Below are 24989 nucleotides of genomic sequence, written 5' to 3' on the forward strand. Positions count from 1 at the left end.
AGCTCATATCGCGCCACCGAGTGGCGCGATATGAGCTTGTAGGTCTGCTATTTATTTTTTTATCGAAGAGCGACTGATATTTTTAGAATCTGATCTCAGGTCAGAATGGGTTCATCAGACCAGTGTGTGTCCGGCGGAAACCTCGTATGAATCTGATCTCAGGTCAGAATGGGTTCATCAGACCAGTGTGTGTCCGGCGGAAACCTCGTATGAATCTGATCTCAGGTCAGAATGGGTTAAATTGAAAGTGTCTATAATTATTATGAGACCAGGGAAGTCGGGGTGCAACGGAGGGGCCGGCTTTGTCACTAGTCTGCACACAACGCACTCCTACAGGCTAACTTAAAGGGACACTTCACCCTTTTTGCAAAAAAAATATATGTTAATGACGTTTAGACGCTTTCGAACACTTTCCTGGGGGTCTTTATGTATGTAATATGTGGTTTTAGATATTTTAGATTGTAGCAGTGTCTCTGATGTCATGGACACTGGGCTCACTTCCTTCCTGGACTACATCTCAGTAAGACAGCTCTCCCCCTATCCACAAGGAGGAACAGTGCACCAAAGAAGTATGGGAATTGTAGTCCAGGAAGGTAGTGAGACCAGTGTCCATGACATCAGAGACACTGTGCTCACTGCTACAATCTAAAATGGCTAAAACCACATATCACACACATAAAGATCTCCAGGAAAGTGCTCTAAAGCTTCTAAACGTCATTAACATATATTTTTTTGCAAAAAGGGTGAAGTGTCCCTTTAACTATCAGTGATGCAGTGGGGCGTGAGGAGTTGGACAGAGGGGGCGCTGTTGTGTGTCCTCCCGATGGGGGCTCCTCGCTGGCAGGTGAGCCGTAGGGTATAATGGTACTATAGTGACAGGCAGTGGGAGGAATTAATTGGCGTAAAAGGATTAACCCATTCTGACCGGGCACCCATTTTGGTGTCGGCATCACGTTATGCTTTAGCTATTGAAAAATAGCAGATCTACAAGCTCATATCGCGCCACCGAGTGGCGCGATACGAGCTTGTAGGTCTGCTATTTTTTGAAAAATCGAAGAACGACTGACATTTTTTTTAATCTGATCTCGGGTCAGAATGGGTTAATCAGACACAGTGTGTGTCCAGTGGAAAACCTCGTATGAATCTGATCTCAGGTCAGAATGGGTTAAGGACTAAAACCAGGAGAAAAGATAATTAGAGTGAATGTCACTGTGACTGAATGTTGTCTCCAGCCCTCTAGTCTAGCCTGCAGGGCCATTTCAACCCAAATCAGATGTGTAAATGTAGCGTGCGTGCGTGCACGTGTGCGTGCGTGCGTGCACGTGTTCGTGCGTGCGTTGCGGAATAACTGTCACATCACAGTTTTATGGGTCTAAAGCAGTGGTTGAAATTCTCTCTTTTTCGTACTCGCGCCATTGTTTTGTAGTATTCCGTGAGAGGAGAGTATTATAGGTAGAGCCAAGGGATGGAGATACAGTAGAACAGGTTCAATTGAACTAATACATGTGTGTGTGTGTGTGTGTGTGTGTGTGTGTGTGTGTGTGTGTGTGTGTGTGTGTGTGTGTGTGTGGTGTCCAACCGTTGACTGTGTAAAAACAAAAGCCATACACACCTTTTCTTCAATTCCTGTCAGGATTATTCCGGTAATGTGTTACTGTTGACTGTTGGTATGAAAAATCCATTGTTGGGGGAAATGTGAAAGCGCATATAGAAAGAAATTACATATATTTTTTTGGTACGTGATTCCATTTTGAGAAAGTTAATTTACCATAATGCAATGAATGCAGGACTCTAGCTACCAGCCAGAAATAGCTTCTCATTTATGAGATGCCATGATAATAATGCAGAGGAAAGTGGGAGAAATGGACTCCAAATAGGACTGGAGACTTTCTTCTGATAGACACTCTATTCACTAACACACTCCATTCGGGGAACGTATCGATTTCCCTCTGGAGGTGAGAAATTCTCCACGGACTCTATAACACATCCTAACTAGTCTGTAATGTGTCTCCTAAAGAGTGTAGGAGGTCGTTCTTAATATGTAATCTATGTGCAAATCGTGTGTGAGTGTGTGTTGCCGTCCCAACGCCGTCACAGCTCAGCATCTTGTCTCAGTGAAAAGAAAGTTCTCGTATGGTTCATGTCTGCTACATAGTTAGAGCGTTATAGCAACTAGCAAGTGACACGTTTCGAGCTTAGGGATATGCTACTAAATAGCTTATTTTGATCGCTTGGAAATAATTTTTTTCCCCCCTACACATCGGTCTTTCATAATGACCAGATACGCTGCACAGTGTTTTGTCCCAAATGGGCTGATGTAAAAAAAAAAGGCTAACTAGCGCAAGAACCAGCATGCATGCTCTGAGCTGCGGTGTGCTCTGGATGTAGCTATGTCATTTTTCATCTGTACCACTCGTTATTGTTTATTATTAGATGTGTAACATCAGATTAAGTTAACCCATTCTGACCTGAGATCAGATTCATACGAGGTTTCCACTGGACACACACTGGTCTGACGAACCCATTCTGACCCGAGATCAGATTCTAAAAAATGTCAGTCGTTCTTCGATTCTTCAAAAATAGCAGACCTACAAGCTCGTATCGCGCCACTCGGTGGCGCGATATGAGCTTGTAGATCTGCTATTTTTCAATAGCTAAAGCACGACACGATGCCAACACCAAAATGGGTTCAGTTCAGAATGGGTTAAGTTAAGAAAATGGTTATTCCGGAATTCTGTTTTAACCCAATAAAACCAGGAAAGTATCTATCATTTTAGATTTGAGCTATATCTATATACTAGCAACATATATTTAAGAAAATATAAAAATTGAAGAGTAAGGACACAAATTGTGATTGGCCCGGAATGAGATGATGTATGATGATAAGAGCGCCCCTCACTTCACACAGGTGTGATTCTTTTGGGAATAACTGACATTATTTTTAACACAAATCTTCTCTTCAGGGGGGTCCCCCTGGCACAAAACATTTACAGGTGTAACGGGTCCGAAAAAGTTTTAGAATGTCTTGATGGTTTAAGTAAAGTGTTCCTTCTCTTGCATGTCTTCATTTACATATCGCTCTCTCTCTCTCTCTCTCGCTCTCGCTCTCGCTCTCGCTCTCTCTCGCTCTCTCTCGCTCTCGCTCTCTCTCTCTCTCTCCCCCAAAGACACAATCACAGGTGCCGTAGCCGTGAGATCTAATAAGCTCTAATTAAGGGGGGATCGGCGACCTCTGTCTCTCTGACTGTCACTTCATTTTCCTCCCAACACGTTTGACTCCGCCTCTGCCTCGGTGTCACTGTGGCTCGTCTGTCCGTTAATCACCCTGTCAATTTGTCCCCTTTGTCTCCCCCAAGAACTCATTTTCTCCACCTATCTGTCCATCTCAGCCCTTTTTATGTCCATACTTATCCTCCTCTATTGTGTCTCTCTCTCTCTCTCTCTCTCTCTCTGTCTGTCGAGCGAGTGATTGAGAGAGACAGACACCTCCTAATCTCTTGCTCTCTCACTCTGCGTCTGTCTGCCTGCCTGTCTGTCTGTCTGTCTGTCTCTCTCCTCTGCTGGTTTAGTATTCAAACCTCCAGGTAGAATGAATTCACATTGTGATAAATATAAATCCACCATAGAGGTTGAATTAATGACTCATTTTGTCAGTGATCCCTGGCCCTGCATCTTTAAATGTGTGTGTGTGTGTGTGTGTGTGTGTGTGTGTGTGTGTGTGTGAGTGTGTGAGAGTGTGAGTGTGAGCGTGTGCGCACGATTTCCAAAGAAATACAGAATATACTCCAGCTCTGTGATAAACTGAAGTCACGTAGGTGACATTTTCAGCCAATCAGGACTGGAGAGAGTACCCAATCATCAGAGCTTAATTTGTATATTTTTTCCAGTTCCAATTGTGTCTGCTCATTCCTCTGTGTCATCACTTCCAATTTCACTTGATTCATCTGTGTCTTAAAAATGCTATGCTAAAATAGTTTTCTGTTTAATACAGAGCTGGGGGAGACATGGAGACTTTAACTAAAGTAATTACTTTAGTTTACTCTACCTTTTAAATACAAATAAAAAACAATGACATTCATTTCTTCTTTTTCTTTCTTTCTTTAACCTTTATTTATTCAGGGAAGTCAGTTGAGAGCACGCTCTTTTCCAATAACGCCCTGATTACAGTACACATAACATACAAGCACAAATACACTACAGGATAAGAAACAATTCAGAGTGAACAAGCACAGCTAGATCTCAAATGGATCCTTACAAGACTTTATTGCAGTATTTACACTTTTACTTAACCCATTCTGACCGGGCACCCATTTTGGTGTCAGCATCATGTTATGCTTTAGCTATTTAAAAATAGCAGATCTACAAGCTCATATCGCGCCACCGAGTGGCGCGATACGAGCTTGTAGGTCTGCTATTTTTGAAAAATCGAAGAGCGACTGACATTTTTTTAGAATCTGATCTCAGGTCAGAATGGGTTCATCCCCCCGGGACACCTCAAAGACCCCTGGGGGAACAATCAAATCTTTATCATAAAATGTTCACTAGTACGGTAATATAAAACGTATGTGTTTGTGTGCTGTGCGTGCATGCGTGCGTGCGTGCGTGCTGCTCAGTCAGCACAGTGAAACAGACAGACAGACGGACCGTAGCAGTCTGTTAACCCATTCTGACCTGAGATCAGATTCATACCAGGTTTCCGCCGGACACACACTGGTCTGATGAACCCATTCTGACCTGAGATCAGATTCAAAAAATGTCAGTCGTTCTTCGATTTTTCAAAAAAATAGCAGACCTACAAGCTCGTATCGCGCCACTCGGTGGCGCGATATGAGCTTGTAGATCTGCTATTTTTCAATAGCTAAAGCATAACATGATGCCGACACCAAAATGGGTGCCCGTTCAGAATGCGTTAATGAGCCAGGCTGATCTATCTTCTTCCCTCCACAACGATACGGAAATGAGAGAGGCCCGTCATTACTGCTATAGTCTGTTCTGTTAATGCTCCAGCAGCAGAACACAGCCATAATCCTGCTCCAAATAAATTATGAATGCGATAAAAAAACGGAAACGCTCGGCAGCAGCGTACTGTACGTACTCACCACTCAGCAGCAGCAGCAGCAGCTATAACGGCTAATTGTTACGATGCCGTGATCTCTCTGGGTTTAACGCGGATGCAAAACGATTGTTTTCACAAAAAGAAACCTTGTATGTCCAAAACTGTTACCCTTCAGGAAAGGAGAAGCTACGGTCCAATAGGTCCAGTGTAGTTAGGTTCATTTATTGTCTCCACCAGCCGAAGGCATGGGGAGAGTATGTTTTGCACTCCGTCCGTCCGTCCGTGTGTCCGTGTGTCCGTGTGTCCGTGTGTCCGTCCGTGACAGGCTAATCTCAGCCACCGTTAACCCGGTCGATGCCAAATTTTGCACACACACTCCCTGGATGCCAACCATGAACCTCTGCCCCAAACTTTCCAGAACGGCCTGTTATAGCGCCACCAGGAGGCCGCTTTGTGCAAAACAGGTTTTTGCACAGCACACCTACAGATTTTGTCCAAACATCACGCAAATTGGTACACAGTCTCTCTAGAGCCATTCAACCAAACCGGTCTTTCATATTTCTCACACTCCATCCTGATTGGTTAAGATTGGCTTCCAAAGTTCACAGGAGTGCTCAGTTTCAAACAAAATGCTGCAAATCATCAACACATTGCGTGATTTCCATGAAATTGTGCACCCACATTCCCACTAGGCCGAGGACGAAATGCCACATGAACAATTTCAACTCAGCCTCAAGGTGGCGCTATAACTGGCCGAAAAGTGTTTTTACCTCTAACTGCACGGATCTGTGGATAACCTGGTGGAGACCTGTGCCCGGAAGGGCACTTTTTCTAGTTTTGACCTGCCATCCTATAGTTTCAATGTCAGTGGTGGAAAGTAACCAAGTACATTTACTTAACCCATTCTGGATGGGTTTTAAGCATTATGTTATACTTTAGCTGTTGAAAAATAGCAGATCTACAAGCTCATAGTGCCACGTTATGAGCTTGTAGATCTGCTATTTTAGAAAAATCGTGAAAATGTGGTGCAAATCTTTGAATATGGGGGGGGGGGGGGGGGGGGGGGGGGACGGACGACGGACGGACGGACGACGACATATTTTCAGATCGGGGTCCGCAGCCAAATACATATAATCTTTGGGGTCCTTGGCATGTAATAGTTTGAGAACCATTGATACAGAAACAAGACATTTGTATAATCGAGCTCAGGTCTAAATGGGTTAACCCATTCTGACCTGAGATCAGATTCATACGAGGTTTCCGCCGGACACACACTGGTCTGATTAACCCATTCTGACCTGAGATCAGATTAAAAAAAATGTCAGTCGCTCTTCGATTTTTCAAAATAGCAGACCTACAAGCTCGTATCGCGCCACTCGGTGGCGCGATATGAGCTTGTAGATCTGCTATTTTTAAATAGCTAAAGCATAACATGATGCTGACACCAAAATGGGTTCCCGTTCAGAACGGGTTAATAAGTAAAATTTTGAAGTATTTGTACTTGAGTATTTCCAATTTCCAACACTTTTACTTTTACTCACTACATCGCAGATCCAAATATTGTACTTTTTCGCCACTAGATTTATTTGAGAACTACTTTACTTGTAGATTTGATTATCATTATAAAACATACATTAACCATTTCAGCCCTATATATTTCAACCAAAATAGCCGATATACAAGATCACAATGTGTTGCATCGCGACGCATTGTGAGCTTGTAGATCTGCAATTTTCAGAGTGCAACAAACATAAAATAACTTGTAATTTAGTTCTACTGGATCTCTTGTCCACTCCCTAACATAGTCTAGTTTTCATTTGTTGTTGACACATTTAGTCTTAGTTTTAGTCATCATAGCTTAGTTTTTTACTCTGTTTTGAATGTAGTTTTCATCAGTGCAGAAAGGTAGTCGACGGACACTTTTGGTCATAGTTTTAGTCGACGAAGAAGGAGGTTGGGAGTGGCTTATGGTTGGTATCAGCCTGTAACACGCGGGAGTCTGTCCCCGTAACAATGCGTTAGGCCCTGGGAGATGGAGTCTGTCCCCGTAACAATGCGTTAGACCCCTGGGAGATGGAGTCTGTCCCCGTAACAATGCGTTAGACCCCTGGGAGATGGAGTCTGTCCCCGGTAACAATGCGTTAGACCCCTGGGAGATGAGTCTGCGTAACAATGCGTTAGACCCCTGGGAGATGGAGTCTGTCCCCGGTAACAATGCGTTAGACCCCTGGGAGATGGAGTCTGTCCCCGTAACAATGCGCTAGACCCCTGGGAGATGGAGTCTGTCCCCGTAACAATGCGTTAGACCCCTGGGAGATGGAGTCTGTCCCCGTAACAATGCGTTAGACCCCTGGGAGATGGAGTCTGTCCCCGTAACAATGCGTTAGACCCCTGGGAGATGGAGTCTGTCCCCGTAACAATGCGTTAGACCCCTGGGAGATGGAGTCTATCCCCGTTACAATGCGTTAGACCCCTGGGAGATGGAGTCTGTCCCCGTAACAATGCCTTAGACCCCTGGGAGACGGAGTCTGTCCCCGTTACAATGCGTTAGACCCCTGGGAGATGGAGTCTGTCCCCGTAACAATGCGCTAGACCCCTGGGAGATGGAGTCTGTCCCCGTAACAATGCGTTAGACCCCTGGGAGATGGAGTCTGTCCCCGGTAACAATGCGTTAGACCCCTGGGAGATGGAGTCTGTCCCCGTTACAATGCGTTAGACCCCTGGGAGATGGAGTCTGTCCCCGTAACAATGCGCTGCCTAGACCCCTGGGAGATGGAGTCTGTCCCCGTAACAATGCGCTAAGGCCCCTGGGAGATGGAGTCTGTCCCCGTAACAATGCGTTAGACCCCTGGGAGATGGAGTCTGTCCCCGTAACAATGCGTTAGACCCCTGGGAGATGGAGTCTGTCCCCGTAACAATGCGTTAGACCCCTGGGAGATGGAGTCTGTCCCCGTAACAATGCGCTATAGACCCCTGGGAGATGGATTGCTGAGGTGAAGCGCCACACCTACCATCAGCTCCCAGTACTTCCCGCATGACTTGCCACACAACCCAAGCCGTGCTACTCATACGCTGAGTTGTGGCGGTGCCCGGGATCGAACGCATGAACTCGTGGTCCTCGAAGGCGAGAGCTCTACCGACTGAGCTATACCCCAGACACAAACCGACAAGACACAAGATGAAATCAACGCTATATAACGATATGGGAGATAGGAGGTTTTCTGCCCCGTCTACAGTGACCACGACATTATCAATCACCCTGTCCAAAGCTGGGGGGGGAGGGAAGACACACAGGTGTGTGTGTGTGTGTGTGTGTGTGTGTGTGTGTGTGTGTGTGTGTGTGTGTGTGTGTGTGTGTGTGTGTGTGTGTGTGTGTGTGTGTGTGTGTGTGTGTGTGTGTGTGTGTGTGTGTGTGTGTGTGTGTGTGTGTGTGTGTGTGTGTGTGTGTGTGTGTGTGTGTGTGTGTGTGTGTGTGTGTGTGTGTGTGTGTGTGTGTGTGTGTGTGTGATGGCTGTGCAGTGCCGGAACAGGCATGAGACATTACGAGCTCTGCCTAAATGAAAACGGAGATGGGTGCTGATGGGTGCTCGGAGGGTCGGGTGACTCACTGATGATTGGGGGACATTGGGCGATGGAAGACGTGGCCTACTCTGATTTGTTTTTTATTAACCCATTCTGACCTGAGATCAGATTAATACTAGGTTTCCACTGGACACACACTGGTCTGATGAACCCATTCTGACCTGAGATCAGATTAATACGAGGTTTCCACTGGACACACACTGGTCTGATGAACCCATTCTGACCTGAGATCAGATTCTAAAAAATGTCAGTCGTTCTTCGATTTTTCAAAAAATAGCAGACCTACAAGCTCGTATCGCGCCACTCGGTGGCGCGATATGAGCTTGTAGATCTGCTATTTTTCAATAGCTAAAGCATAACATGATGCCGACACCAAAATGGGTGCCCGGTCAGAATGGGTTAACTACAAGTAGCAGTAACACAATATTTACAAAAATTAACTCTGTCACCAAGGAGGTCTCTAGTCGGCAAACAAGGAACTCAACCAACAGTGGTGGGAAAAGTACTCGCCTTTTGTACTTACTATAAAAGTATCAATACTGCAATATAGAAATACTCTGTTACGAGTAGACGTCAGGAATTCAAATTTACTTGAGTAAAAAGTACAAAGGTATTGGTATCAAAAAGTACTTAAAGTGCCAAAAGTAGAAAGTACTCTTTATGCAGAATGTCTTAATTTCAAGTTTTCATAGTATAAACGTCTTTTGAAACTATAGCAGATCTATATAGCGACACATTGTGAGCTTGTAGATCGGTTATTATACATGAAATGTATATATGGCTGAAGTGGGTAATTATGTTTTGTAATAATAATAACAATCTAACCCATTCTGAAAGGGAACCCATTTTGGTGTTAGCATCATGTCGTGCTTTACCTACTGAAAAATAGCAGATCTACAAGCTCATAGCGCGCCACCGAGTGGCGCGCTACGAGCTTGTAGGTCTGCTATTTTTGACTGACATTTTTAGAATCTGATCTTGGGTCAGAATGGGTTAATCAGACCAGTGTGTGTCCAGTGGAAACCTCGTATGAATCTGATCTCAGGTCAGAATGGGCTAGTAACCAAAGCTGTCAAAGAAGGTCCTGGGTTCGATTCCCACTGGGGACGCCGTGGGTGTGTTCTCTCCTCCGCGTCATCAGTGCCCATACCCGAGGCAGGGTTTACATTATTCTCTCCTCCGCCTCATCAGTGCCCATACCCGAGGCAGGGTTGGCAAAAAAGGCATTTCTGTGTGGACTGTGGAGTTTACGTGTTCTCTCCTCCGCATCATCAGTGCCCATACCTGAGGCAGGGTTGGCGATGGGGCCTTTCTGTGTGGAGTTTACACGTTCTCTCCGTGTCCCCTAGCTGCCGCTGAAAATACATCATTTCCCCCCTAAAGCTATTTCAAAAGCATTAACATATTGAATTCATTGAGTCCTTGATCCTTGGCTCGGTTGTTGCCAGGCTTGCTTTGTCAGAAAGAGGGTGTGGAGAATTTCCTTTGTGAAAAGTGGATCGAATGGTGCTGTGTGGCCCAACTGGCCATTCACAGTAGGGCTGCTGCAACTATAGATGCTAATACGTTCTTATCGATGACTTTTTTTCCGATTAACTCATTCAGGCAGATTCTACAAAGGCATTCTAAAGCAGTAGTTCTCAAACTTTTCCGTGGCAATAATTAAAGGTATATTCAGTGATTTCACTCAAAAAACCTTAGGTTTCGTTTTTGGCTGTGGGACCCAGCCTTTCGTCCAATCAGGATAGAGAGTCAAAAACGAAACCTAAGGTTTTTTGACCCCCAGGGGTTAACTGGGGACAGGGAGGAACTCCTTATATGGTCAGCACACTCTATAGTAGGGAGGATTATCACAACAAAACAAAAAAATAAGTGATATTTGAATTAAGTGAAATCACTGAATATACCTTTAAAATTTATATTTGTCTGCGCAACCCCCATCTGAAAAATGTTTTGTGCAAGGGAGCCCCCCCTGTTAAATAAAATTCAAAATTATGAAGACAAAAAAAGACTCATTCGATTCATAAAAAAATGTAAAAATGAAATAGCAGTGACGTGCTGTGAGCGTGTAGATCTGCTATTTTTGAGAACCAGTGTTCTAAATCCTAACGTTGCGTTCACACATGCATAAGATACAAAATTACACCGTGTATTTGTAGCCGTTCTAGCTTTTGCAGCAGCTACAACGTCGGATGCATCTTTGTATCTTCATGTCGCTGCAGGCTTCCATTGACAATGAATGGTAGACTGTAGCTTTGCATCTGCCCATGTGGACGCAGCATAAGAGGCTTTCGCTTATATTGCTTGTCGCAATAATGCCTGATTTTACACTTGGTTGCATGTTGATGTGTCGCATCGCAAATCTCGTAGATTTGCTATTTTCAGAGAGAACCAAACATAAAATGACTTGCATTTTAGTTCTACTGGATCGTTTCTCCACTAGTCCCTCAAACTTTTAGTCATCACGGTTTATTTATTTTTTTAGTTTCTATTTAGTTTTCGTCAGTGAAAAATGGTAGTCGACGGACATTTTTCGCCATAGTTTAATAGTTTTCATAGACGTATGTGGTTGCATGATCCCAACCACATACGAAGTCGACAAAATCAATACTGGCTGCTCGCTCATTCTTTCCACGGTGTCCCAACGTGAGTTTTTCCCCAGACAGACCTCCATCCATTCATAGTGTGAGTGAGACTGGAGGGCATATTATGGCCACATGAGAATATCGGACTACATGAAAGCACATAATTGTGTCTGACCCTTGGAGTTTCACAACATTTTTGATTGATTGATTGAAATATTTATTAACAGTTTGTAGAATTTACAGTACATTTTAAGCACAAACTCAATACAAAGACTGTTAACTGTGAGTGGACGACCCAATTAAGCATTACACTTGTTTACAACAGGGTCCACATTGTTCAATTCATCAAAACATTTAGAGACATACAAATAGACACTTCTATGTAGCTAAAGAACAGAAAAGGAATTCATCATATAGGAAGCAAAAAGGGAAAAGATACATATACAGTGAGGGGAAATGGGGCGGGGGGGGGGGGGGGGATTCAGATTTTACAGAGGCCAGTTTCGAATTGCAGCCGTCCGTAGGTGCCCTTTGAGAGCGGTTTTGAAGGAGTCAAGGGATTCACATGTCTTAATGACTGTTGGTAGGGCGTTCCACATTTTGGTGGCATAGGAGCGAAAATAATTTAGTCCCTTGTTTTGTGCCGAATCTGGGTTGTACATGGTTTGTTGCACTCCCTCTGGTGTTGTGGGTGTGGACTTCGTTTACATTAAGGAAGTATTTAGACAGGTACATGGGTATCTTAGTGGTATCTTGTGGACCAGACCCATTGCAAGATGCTGTACTCTGTCGTCGACCCTAAGCCATTTGTATTGTTCCGTTCAATAGACTCAGCTAGGTATAATCATAAGTAGCCTCGGGAACAAATTCTTCCCGAGGCCATGTGGCCTAATGTGTCAGGGAACCTATCTCCTTTTCTGTAGCGTGAGGCAGCTGATGTGAAGTTAATTTCCTGGACATGATGCTGTAGTATGTTGCAGGCACCACCATCTAGACTGCTGGAACCCACCTATGCTTTCTATGGTATAGGCAGCTCCCGGCATGAGACTAATTAATTAAGAGCGACAGAGAGAGAGAGAGAGAGAGGAGTGTGTGTGTACGTGTGTGTTCGCGTAAATTTAACAAAGGTGCAGACGATCAGAAATCAGCAGAGAGTGATCGACGTCTGCGCTACTGTATGCCGAATTGAAGTGGACTTGCCCCCAGACTTTTTTTTTTACTGTCATTGTGGACTTTTCTTTTTCATGCCATATGTGGATTTTTCTTTTTCATGCCATATTTCATGCCATATATCATGACTGAAGTCAAGTCAAGTTCAAACTCTTGTAGAGAAAACACCCATTTGCATGGCTTTGGCTATCATTTGACTATCGAGATTCGAGATAGATAGCAGGCCTACTACAGGACATTATCATATCTCATGCATAGTGGGGGTCGCATTACGTTGTTTTCATCATGGGACTATTTCACGTCTGTGTGAATGTCTTTTGTTGCATAATCTTTGAGACCAAACATCAAGCATAAACACGAGAGTTTTCACAAAATATCATTGTTTATATATCTTCCTTTGAGATTTACATTAGCGACAAAGCCCATTTAGACATACTATTTTATATTGGAATAAAAAAGAAAAATCTCCCGATTTATTTCTCCCGATCTCGATCATTTTGGAAATGACATGATCGGCTCCGACTTCCGATCACCCGATTCCGATCAGGACATCCCTAACTAAAATGTTAGGGAGGGACTAGTGGAAAAGTAATTCAGTAGAACTAAAAGACAAGTCATTTTATGTTTGGTTGCGCTCGGGTTTTGGGCTCTTGAAATTACAGATCTACAAGCACACACAGGGCATCACACTGCAACAGTGTAGGGTGGAAAATCCAACAGTTCTGTACAAATATTCTCATCAGCTTTCCTCGTGACATACTGTATCTTTGGGGGGAAATATTTACATATTTACGTACCGTTAATATGACAAAAGGTGCTATAAAGTAACAGTGTATGTAATTCAGGGTTGCCGTGGATGTTTTTTTTTTTTTTTTTTTTTTTAAGGGGGGCCTTGAGTCAAACAAGTTTAAGAACCACTGATATACAGTACAGGTATGCGAGTAACATTCTTGGTTTTTGTGAGTCTGTGTGCTTGCACGCTGCCGTGCGTATATGCACGTGCACATGCTTGCGTGTGAGTGCATGTGTGAGACAAGCAGACAGGCACCAGACGTGTCTGAAATGTCTTTCAGAGCTCCATGAATAGATCTCAGACGGCTGCCAAAAGAACTGTTGAGCATCAACGTTCTCTTCTCCAGCATGGATGTTTTTTTCTTTCTTCCTCCAGAGATCTAATCAGTGTGTGTTTGTGCGCAATTTGTGTGCGTGCGTGCGTGCGTGTGTGTGCGCGTGTGACTGACACAAACGTTGGTCTGGGTCCAGCTTCCTTCCAGCTCTCAATCCTCTAATCAAAACAGGTTTTTTTGGGGAGAAAATGTAACAGTTGACTGCAGGTCACAAGTTACATCACAATGGTGAAGTACTTTTCTCTAAAGTAAAAAGTAGCAAAACCTCATTATATCGAGATATACTGTGTTACTAGTAAAAGGGGTCTGTGTGTATTTTAAATTTGACTTGAGATTCTTTATTGTATTGAATCCGAATTCAAAAGGTTGAACTGTGAAGTTTAATTAATTATTAAATCTAATCATTGTATTTTTGGCTACTGAAAAAAACATTTAAAACCGGGGAAAGCATTTAATTTTTTTGCTTTTTTTCCCCCTAGCACAAATATAAGCTTGTATCTGCTATTTTTGATCACTTTTGAAATATCTTGAAAGTGTGAGAACTAGTGATTTGGAAGGCATTCGTAGGTTTTGTTTCTTTTTATCCCATTCTGACCGGGCACCCATTTTGGTGTCAGCATCATGGTATGCTTTAGCTATAAAAAAATAGCAGATCTACAAGCTCATATCGCGCCACCGAGTGGCGCGATACGAGCTTGTAGGTCTGCTATTTTTGAAAAATCTAAAAAAAAAAAAAAATTAGAATCTGATCTCAGGTCAGAATGGGTTCATCAGACCCAGTGTTTGTCCGGCGGAAACCCTCGTATGAATCTGATCTCAGGTCAGAATGGGTTTATACCCCTTGGGTGCTGTGTAGCAGACGTGGGAAGGGTGGGAATTGACTATATTCACACAGTTGCCATCTTGCTCTCATGTCATATCTGTGGGTTGGGAGGAAATGCCACCCCGCGTGGCACGTTTTAACCCATTCTGACCTGAGATCAGATTCATACGAGGTTTCCGCCGGACACACACTGGTCTGATCAACCCATTCTGACCTGAGATCAGATTCTAAAAATGTCAGTCGTTCTTCGATTATTCAAAAAATAGCAGACCTACAAGCTCGATATGAGCTTGTAGATCTGCTATTTTTAAATAGCTAAAGCATAACATGATGCTGACACCAAAATGGGGTGCCCGTTCAGAATGGGTTAAGTATGACTTACAGTAAGGGCAAAATGAACATGGTGAATACGTGTATGTAGGATGAATGTGATGTTACGTACCTACTGTCAATGAAAAAAAACGTATGTTTTCAAGTAATTGTAGTGGATTCAAAGTACAATATTTGCCTCTGAGGTGTAGTGGGGGTTGAGAAGTAAAAGTACTGACAATTGGAAATACTCCAGTAAAGTAAAACATACCTCAAAATTGCACTGTACTGTAAGTACACTACAAGTAAATGTACTGCGTTACTTTCCAGCCCAGCGGAAGAGCGCGGTCTTGTGCCTGATAGGATGCTGGTCATGTGTGGATGCTCAGGGGACTCATCTATACACCCCCACATCCTGTTCCTGCAGGCTCCAGACCCCGAGTAAACAACAACTGGCCGAGATGGACCAACAATCCAACTAGAGTTGTAGATCCACATAGTTGAAAACGCGTGGCTTCGCACCGCATTTCCAGCTTGCGGATCTGCAACTTTTGATGCTTGAAAGGAAAATTGGGACACTCGAGTCACTCGAAAACAATACTTTACTATAGTTTACTATGAAAACCTGCACGAGGCGTCCGTTACCCCCCGTGACACGCTCCATATATGGCCAATACAGAATTCGTTCCATATGTTGATCTGACCTCATCAAACCCTGTACGCTCAAGACACGCTCCATATATGGCCAGTACAGAATTCATTTCATATGTTTTGATCGGACTTCATCAAACCCCTAGATCTCCATTTATGGAGCTGGCCTGTTCTGACATCACAAAGGTGTTCTGACATCACAAAGTTGTTCTGACATCACGAAGAGGTTCTGACATCACAAAGTTGTTCTGACATCACAAAGTTGTTCTGACATCAAAGTACGTAGTTCTGACATCACAAAGCTGTTCTGACATCACAAAGTTGTTCTGACATCACAAAGATGTTCTGACATCACAAAGGTGTTCTGACATCACAAAGGTGTTCTGACATCACAAAGCTGTTCTGACATCACAAAGAGGTTCTGAGTCTCTGACATCACAAAGTTGTTCTGACATCACAAAGTTGTTCTGACATCACAACGTTGTTCTGACATCACAAAGTTGTTCTGACATCACAAAGGGTGTTCTGACATCACAAAGTGCGTAGTTCTGACATCACAAAGCTGTTCTGACATCACAAAGGTGTTCTGACATCACAAATTAGTTCTGACATCACAAAGCTGTTCTGACATCACAAAGGTGTTCTGACATCACAACGAGGTTCTGACATCACAAAGAGGTTCTGACATCACAAAGTTGTTCTGACATCACAAAGAGGTTCTGACATCACAAAGTTGTTCTGACATCACAAAGTTGTTCTGACATCACAAAGTTGTTCTGACATCACAAAGTACGTAGTTCTGACATCACAAAGCTGTTCTGATATAACACAAGGTTCTGACATCACTAAGGGCCGATTCATACTCCTATTTTACCGCTGTTTAGACGGTACCCCCCCCCCCCCCCCCCGAACCTCAAATGACGTCAAATTGTAGGCTCTAAAATAGGAGTATGAATCGGCCCAAAGTCTCCTGACATCATAAAGGTGTTCTGACATCACAAAGTGTTCTGACTTCAGCGTGACCTCACGTACAGTAACTTTCCCCCAGCGGGGGTCTGTCCTTTGTTGTGTCTGTCACACCAGAACATTTCAATCTGAGAGCAGTTCTCAGCTTATCACAATGATTCAATCTTCCCCGTCTGGCTGAAAACCTTGCAGCCCATATCCAAATCTTTTCATCTTTTCTCGTCATTTAATGCCCTACTTTTTAGTGTCAAGCCTGAGAAGACTAATCTATCAGAAGTAAATTAAATTCCCATAGAAAGGAAGTGTCATTCATCACAATGTTGATGAATGGAATACATACTGTTACTGTCTCCCCTGCAGAGGGGAGACAGGTGACAAACAATGCAACCTCAGTGTCAAATGCAACCTCAGTGTAAAAAATAGCAGACCTACAAGCTCGTATCGCGCCACTCGGTGGCGCGATATGAGCTTGTAGATCTGCTATTTTTCAATAGCTAAAGTATAACATGATGCCGACACCAAAATGGGTGCCCGGTCAGAATGGGTTAAGAGCGTCTGCTAAATGCCTACATTTTAAATTGCACAAAGCACTGCGTTGTGAGCTCATTTGACGAACTTATCAGGATATTTAGTCTTAGTTTTAATCATCATAGCTTAGTCTTTATTTAGTTTTCGCCAGTGAAAAAAGGTAATCGACGAACGTTTTTCGTTTTTAGTCTACAAAATCGACCCTGCTCTGAGCTTTGTCCGAGCGGTGACACAGGGGTGGCTCAGGGGTTAGAGCGGCTGGATGGAAACCGTAAGGTTGCCAGTTCGAACCCGGGCTCCCCCACAGTTACTGTCGAAGTGTCCTTGAGCAAGACACTGAACCCCTTATTGCTCCCGATGTGCTGGTTGGTGCCTTGCATGGTTTCCTCCGGCATCCGGTGTATGAATGTGTGTGTGAATAGGTGAATGTAATGCACAATATCTGTAAAGCGCCTTGGATAAAGGTGCTATATAAATGCACCAATTTACCATTCACATACCGTACAACACAATAGCGGGCACATTCAAACCCTCAACCACTCTTAACGACAGTTCTCCTGGGGGCCAGGGTGATGCAAACAAAGGGAAAGCCAGTTTCTTTATCATGGCCATCATTTGAATACGGTTAAAAATGTTTTTATACAACTGCCAGCTCCGCTCTCTGTGTGTCTGGGGTGAGTAATATCTTTGCTTTAGTGCTTCTATTTGAATATGATTTGAATGTCCGTTGCATGACGGGAGGCTTTTGTTTGCTTTAACCCATTCTGACCGGGCACCCATTTTGGTGTTGGCATCATGTTATGCTTTAGCTATTGAAAAATAGCAGATCTACAAGCTCATATCGCGCCACCGAGTGGCGCGATACGAGCTTGTAGGTCTGCTATTTTTTGAAAAATCGAAGAACGACTGACATTTTTAGAATCTGATCTCAGGTCAGAATGGGTTAATCAGACCAGTGTGTGTCCAGTGGAAACCTCGTGTGAATCTGATCTCAGGTCAGAATGGGTTAATATCCTCACACAATTCTATAGGCTCTCGCATCACCGCGTCCGCTTTCCACTTGCGACTCGTTGTCCAAGTGTAATGATGAAGCTGGTTAGAGCAATTTTATATTTTCATTTCAAGGACACCCCAAACAGTTGATTGCCGCGGAGCCACATCTGAAAATATTTGATGCCAAGGACCCCCATATTAGAAGATTCATTTATTTATATACCGGTATCCATCCATACATTCACCCATCCATCTTCAACCGCTTATCCGTAATCGGGTCGCGGTTGAGATTTCCAGACTTTCCAGACTATAACCCCCCCATCTGAACCTTGGTCTGCCACGTGGTCTCTTCCCAGTGGGACGTGCAGCGAGGACCTCCTTAGGGAGACGCCTTACCAGATGCCCGAACCACCTAAGCTAGTTACGTTGAAATGTGTGACCTGCTGACATAATTATGTGACAATCGTGTAGACTAGTTTAAAAAGCAGACGGCTTGCGCACATCCAGTTAACTGGCTGGTGCTGGACAAAGGTAGATAAATGCAGTGAAGAAGTGGTCCGCACACAGGCTTTGCTCCAATAGTGTTTATTGTGTTAAAACACCATAAATTAAGACACAACTTTTCGGCCGTGAACGGCCTTCATCAAGTGATGGACAATCGTGTACATCAGACATCATAACGTCAGTGTCCGAACGTAAATCGCTGCGGTTTGTTTATTAGCAGTGTTCAACCTATTTACGGTTGTTCAAAGCTATTTAGGCCACATGTTTAGCCCATTCTGACCTGAGATCAGAGTCATACGAGGTTTCCGCCGGACACACACTGGTCTGACGAACCCATTCTGACCTGAGATCAGATTCTAAAAATGTCAGTCGCTCTTCGATGTTTCAAAAATAGCAGACCTACAAGCTCGTATCGCGCCACTCGGTGGCGCGATATGAGCTTGTAGATCTGCTATTTTTAAATAGCTAAAGCATAACATGATGCTGACACCAAAATGGGTGCCCGGTCAGAATGGGTTAAAGACCTCCTTGTAAGTTACGTGAAGTCCACAATATGGTCACACATTTCGGCAGGTCACCAATTTCACCGTGACACCACTGTGCGTGAGTGGCCGATATTTGGGGTATTGGATTGGCTTAAGTGAGACATGACATCTACTTGGCTCAAAAGAAGAGCAGGGAGACAAAATGCAACCACCCCAATTGTACAAGTTATATTGTATTAACTATTTTTTTTTGCTGGTGGCATAATTGTAGTTAATCTGTGCCACCAGGACTCCACTATGAGAACCACTTAGACCTAGAGGTCACTCCCATTAGTGGCCGCACATGTTTGTGGGCCTCTGGAATACTGTCTGACAGTCTCTGAAAAGACACCGTTTATGCCATTTTTGGAAGCCCAGTAATTGGATTAGCTTGTTAATATTTATACATTCATTTCTGCTCTAGCTATTATCGCACAGGCTATGTTTAAAAAATGCAAATGGACATCTCTCTCAGGCCACAGGAAATGACTGCAGGCTGTTTTACACTGTGTGTGTGTGTGTGTGTGTGTTAGACACAGTCTTTTGAATAAAATATATTTTAGTCATCTCAAATTCAAACATTTCAGATTACTAAAATATGACCTGTATTTGCATTTTTATTTTGAAATTTCAATACAGCTGATGTAAAAAACAATCGTACACTGTAATTTGTACTTTTACTTTTTGACAGAGAAACCTTCACTTGTCGTGTCTACATTTCGGGTGATAGACAATGTGGATGAGAGCTTGAAGATCTTGCAGGGTAGCGATGGAGAAATTATATACAACCTCAGTAAAAGGCAGCAGCAAACTTTGATTTAATCAGACCAGTGTGTGACAGACCTGTGACAGACCAGTGGTTCCTAACCTCTCTGCTGGATCGGGGGCTACTTCAAAATGTCAAAAGTGTTCACGGCCCACCCATCTGCCCACTTAACACGGTATAAACCTTGATTGATTGAATGTATTTGGAGACTTAAAAAAGAGCCCAGAGCACTTTCAGGCATCACCGAGGATGGACACATAAGAAAGCCTATGAGGGCAGATTTCCATTGTGGTTCCATTGCTCAAATGCAACAATACACCTACACCTACGTTTTTTTTATTCAACTTTCACCCTCTTCTTGAAATGATACAAGAGTTTCCGTTATTTTTCGCTGTTTCGCTGAGAGAGAGAGAGAGAGAGTGTCATAAAGTTTGAGTTCCAGTATGTCGTTATCTTTATTCCCCATATATTTTCATAAGATACTAAGAAAACTCTACAATAAATGTCTGTTTTTCCTGGAGCTTGTTGCTCATTCAACGACATGAATCCAGTTTGGAAAGCGTGAGTTTTCTCAGCCAGGCATGGATGCATCCAACGATGCAGCTTATCTCACAGTAAATACCAGCTGTGATGTCTCGGTCGGCACAAACACAGAGAGCCAGATAATGTAACCCATTCTGACCTGAGATCAGATTCATACGAGGTTTCCGCCGGACACACACTGGTCCTGATGAACCCATTCTGACCTGAGATCAGATTCTAAAAATGTCAGTCGCTCTTCGATTTTTCAAAATAGCAGACCTACAAGCTCGTATCGCGCCACTCGGTGGCGCGATATGAGCTTGTAGATCTGCTTTTTTTAAATAGCTAAAGCATAACATGATGCTGACACCAAAATGGGTGCCCGGTCAGAATGGGGTAAGAGTCTTCTTGGCTCAGTCTTCTTGGCTCACACGGTCACTTATACTTAAAACAAACCGCCTTTGTTTACCAGGGAGTTAACAGTAACTTTTTTGCTTTGAAACATGATAAGCCATAAAACCAGTGGTTCACCCAAACCTTTCTCCTTCGAGCGCACCGTTCTTACATCTGACAAAAGCTGACATCCACATGTGCTTGGACGCACGCACGCATGCATGCATGCACGCACGCAAGCACGCACGCATGCACGCACACACACGCACACACACACACGTTTTTCCAGACATTTTCCAGACATTAAGTGAAACTCCCACGTCCAGAATTTTTACTTTGCAGGATTCAAATTCAAAAGTAGCTCCAAGCTCGAAATGAGCCGTTTCGCGCCATTTTTCAGACATGGGGACTTTCTAGGGTTCATGCGATTAAATTAGAAACATGATGTTTATATAGCAGTGCTGCATTTAACAGGGTCAAGCACAGGGCTTTGGAAGAGGCCGGTGACCTTTGGAAAGGCCCAAAACACTCCACTTCCTTATTCACTCCCAGACAGACTAGGATCAGTCAAATACACTCTGGAGGCCTGAACCCCAGTCCCTTAAAGACCTCGAATCCCATCCCATTCCATTCCATTGCATCAACCAGAGACGTTGTCATTGCGTAACAGCTGTGGACAAGAAGTCTCCATGGATTCTAACTTTTATTTTTCTTCAAAGATGAATGCCCTACTCGACACAATGGCAAATTATGAGTCCACCAGTACTAGTGGTTCTCAAACCCCCATGACTCTTGAGAGTGTACACATGGAACGGGTCCATTTGGTTCCATTTGTACAGACCCCTTATGGTCATTAAAGGTTTTATGACATTCATTTTAATGTATTTTTATTTTTTATTTTAGGTTTTATGACCTCAATTACACCCAAAAAACCTGAACTTTGAACATTCAGTGGATTTTCTGTGGTCTGAAGTTTTCTTTGGGGTTTGGAGCTACTTTTGAGCTACAATGAAAACAGGCAACACAGTGAAACAGTGACATCTGCTGGCAAATCCCATTGACATATATGGGATTTGCAGTAAGTGATGTCACTTACTGCCGGCAAATCAGAGCACCTGTTTGAGCCAGAAAACCCCAGATCACAGAAAATCTACTGAATGTTAAAAGTTCATGTTTTTTGGGTGCAATTGAGATTAGAAAACCTAAAAAAAAATAAGAACAATTCCAAAACCTTTTTTTAAATGTCACAATCCCTTTAAGGGCTATTTTGTATTTCCAAAATGGAACTTTGTGACAAAAATGTCCAGCACAAGCCAACATGTCGATGACCCTTGCGTGTGATGTAATGTGGTTGCTGTGTGTGTGTGTGTTTCAGATGGCAAGGTGGAGGTGACGAAGGAGAGCGTGAAGCTGTGCACCATGGGACCGGGGAAGGTGTTTGGAGAGCTGGCTATTCTCTACAACTGCACCAGGACCGCCACTGTCAAGAGTGAGTCAACACAGACCTTTGTAAATATGAGTGTGCAGCGCGGCGTGCACGTGTGTGATGGTTGTCTGATTCGTGTGGTGTTTCAGAACCGGCGTCCAAAAGCTAGGATTACGCGTGCATGTGCGCGTGCGCGCACACATGCACACAGACACATACACAATTTTTTTTAAATAATAATACACCCAGCAGCTGTCTATTGGCAGGGTGTTGCAAAGGAACGGCTTTCATCTGCTTACGAATCAACTGTCCCCACTGCAGTGGATTGGCTGTGCTTAAAAAGGGCTTTCCTCTTTCACCCCAGTCTTTGTGCGAATGGAAGGTGGGACTCGCCGATAAGCATTTCTCTCTCCACAGGCGCAAGGTGGTGAAATGCTGGTCAATTACTGTACCAAGACACATTTTCACTCCACAGTCACACACAGGAGGTTAAGCAGTGGTGGAAAGTAACTAAGTACATTTACCAAAGTACTGTACTTAAGCAGTGGTGGAAAGTAACTAAGTACATTTACCAAAGCACTGTACTTAAGTAAAATATTTGAGATGTTTGCGCTTTCCTTGAGTGTTTTCAATTTCCACTTCTACTCCACAACATCTCGGATCCAAATATTGCACTTTTACTCCACTAGATTGATTCATTTTTATTTGTATTGTTTTGTTACTATAGCTACTTTGAAGTTTTGGATTATTAGACATACAGCATCCACATCAGCCCTATATACATTTTGGGCATTTGGCTTGTAGATCTACCATTTTCAACAGATTTTTATACATTTGAAAACTTTGAAACGAGACACAATGAGTACTTTGGTACCTTTTTGGTACATATTGATGCCAATACTTTTGTAATTCTTCTGAAGCACGTTTTTAATTCCGGACTTTTACTATGTAACATAGTATTCTTACATTGCAGTATTGATACTTTAACTTTGACCTTTGACCTAACAGAAGGTGACGGACCAGCTATCAGGCCAGTGATTTGAATAACAAATCAGGACAGATAACAGGGCACAAGCGCGCGTCCAAGCACGCACGCACACACGCACACACGCGCACACACACACACACACACACACACACACACACACACACACACACACACACACACACACACACACACACACACACACACACACACACACACACACACACACACACACACACACACACACACAGGTGCAGGCACTTGGAATTTGCGTATTATTGCAAGAGCCATGTCAGAATGACAGATGTGTGTTTATGGGAGACAGGAAATGGGGGAGAGACTTGAAACGTGCAGGCTTTTAGGGTTGGATTATGTATGTCGGTTAAATGGATTGATATACACCATTTATCATTTAAGGTTGTGTCGGAAAAATGACGGATGATTGATGAACGCGTGTTTCACTATTTATAATTTTAGGCATTCATAAGATCTATGACAGCTGCGCTCTCATCCAGAGTGATCAACACATGCTATAAATCCCACTTCATGTTTTTGCGACACATTTATGTGCATTCATGCGCTCGTGTGTAACTGTAAACCCCACGTCTCATCGCGTCCAATAAGCCTCCAGATAAAACTCGTCTCCCAGCTAATAACCCATTCTGACCTGAGATCAGATTCATACGAGGTTTCCGCCGGACACACACTGGTCTGATGAACCCATTCTGACCTGAGATCAGATTCTAAAAATGTCAGTCGTTCTTCGATTTTTCAAAAAATAGCAGACCTACAAGCTCGTATCGCGCCACTCGGTGGCGCGATATGAGCTTGTAGATCTGCTATTTTTCAATAGATAAATCATAACATGATGCCGACACCAAAATGGGTGCCCGTTCAGAATGGGATAATAATATAGCCTGGAGCCGGATGAGGACGTTTTGTAAACATGGATATCATTCCTGAACATATATTATTGGGAGATTTCACGGCGTACTTGAAGCTTGTAAACATCCTGTTTATGGTTTAACCGTTTGAGCAAACCGCTCAGTTTCTTCCTTCTCACTGTACTTTCAGCAGTCGTGAAACGTGTTGCTTTGAAGTGGACACATTTCCTACCATTTACATCGAGTTCTCCATCACTTCTAGTAGCTGGATGGTTGATCGATGAATAGAGGGTATGCACATGCATACAGTGAGTGGCAAAGTGAGTTTAACATTGTTTAATGCGATCAGATTTTATGTTTGGATGTATGGGCTGTCAAGGCCAGAAAGTACTCTTAAGTCTCTCTCGTGTGACTGGACTTCTCACCCCATCGCTAAGGGAGATGCCATGCAGCCACCCGTCTGAGAAAAGTCATTCATAAGAACTTAGTGTATTGGCCTATGCTAGTCCCATTGATCTGAGTCAGAACACAATCACTTGATTGATCATTACCAGAGTTGGGGTCCGTTACTCATAAAAGTAATGCACTACATATTACATATTTACTTGTTGTAGCCGATTTGATCATTTTATTCTGTGGTTAACTTGCTGTGAAGTTGCTATGACAACCTGGGCATAGGCGGGTTCAGTCACAGCCTACTTGTATGTGTCACAGGTGCACGGCAGCAGGGAATTTGGGAAACGTCACAGGGAAGCCACACAGTTTTTCAACCGCGCGTGTTTTGTTTGTTTTTCAGTTGTTATGATTTAATTTGTTTATTTTGTAGCACCAGTTTATTGTTTAAGTTACAGTTTAGGTACCCCGGCTTTTATGTCTTGGGCTACTTTATCCATCCTGCAAGCACAAATAAAACCTTTTAAAGGTGCAGTGAAATGAAAAAGACGTTTTTCACACTTTTAGACCATATCCGTGGTCATTATATTATATATATATATATGGGCATACCTAACAATGGATGCCAAAAAAATGTGAAAATTCTCATTTCTGTGTGTTTTTATATCAAAGGTCCATAAAAACGATTGCATTATTTATTTATTAAAACGAAAACGTGCTGCGTGATGACGTGTAGAGATACACATCGATAAAAGCCAATAACAATGAAGCTCACCCGTTTCATTTCCCATATTTGCGCGTC

The 24989-nt window shown here is 43.3% G+C and overlaps 1 protein-coding gene across 1 annotated transcript in view; it reads left to right on the forward strand.

Annotated features, from left to right (window-relative positions):
- LOC310865259 (cGMP-dependent protein kinase 1-like) overlaps positions 1–22094 on the forward strand; it is a gene marked incomplete at its 3' end in the record, with an annotated part of 87512 nt that extends 65418 nt beyond the window's left edge. Inside the window, exons 3-4 of the mRNA XM_083774284.1 lie at positions 21875–21988; positions 22075–22094. Coding sequence (XP_083630410.1) covers positions 21875–21988; positions 22075–22094 — 134 coding nt within the window. The remainder of the gene's footprint in view (positions 1–21874; positions 21989–22074) is intronic.
- Between the last annotated feature and the right edge of the window lie 2895 nt (positions 22095–24989).

The sequence above is a fragment of the Protomyctophum parallelum genome (genome assembly GCF_964188405.1).
Source record: "Protomyctophum parallelum genome assembly, chromosome: 10".
NCBI classification, from domain to species: Eukaryota; Metazoa; Chordata; class Actinopteri; order Myctophiformes; family Myctophidae; genus Protomyctophum; species Protomyctophum parallelum.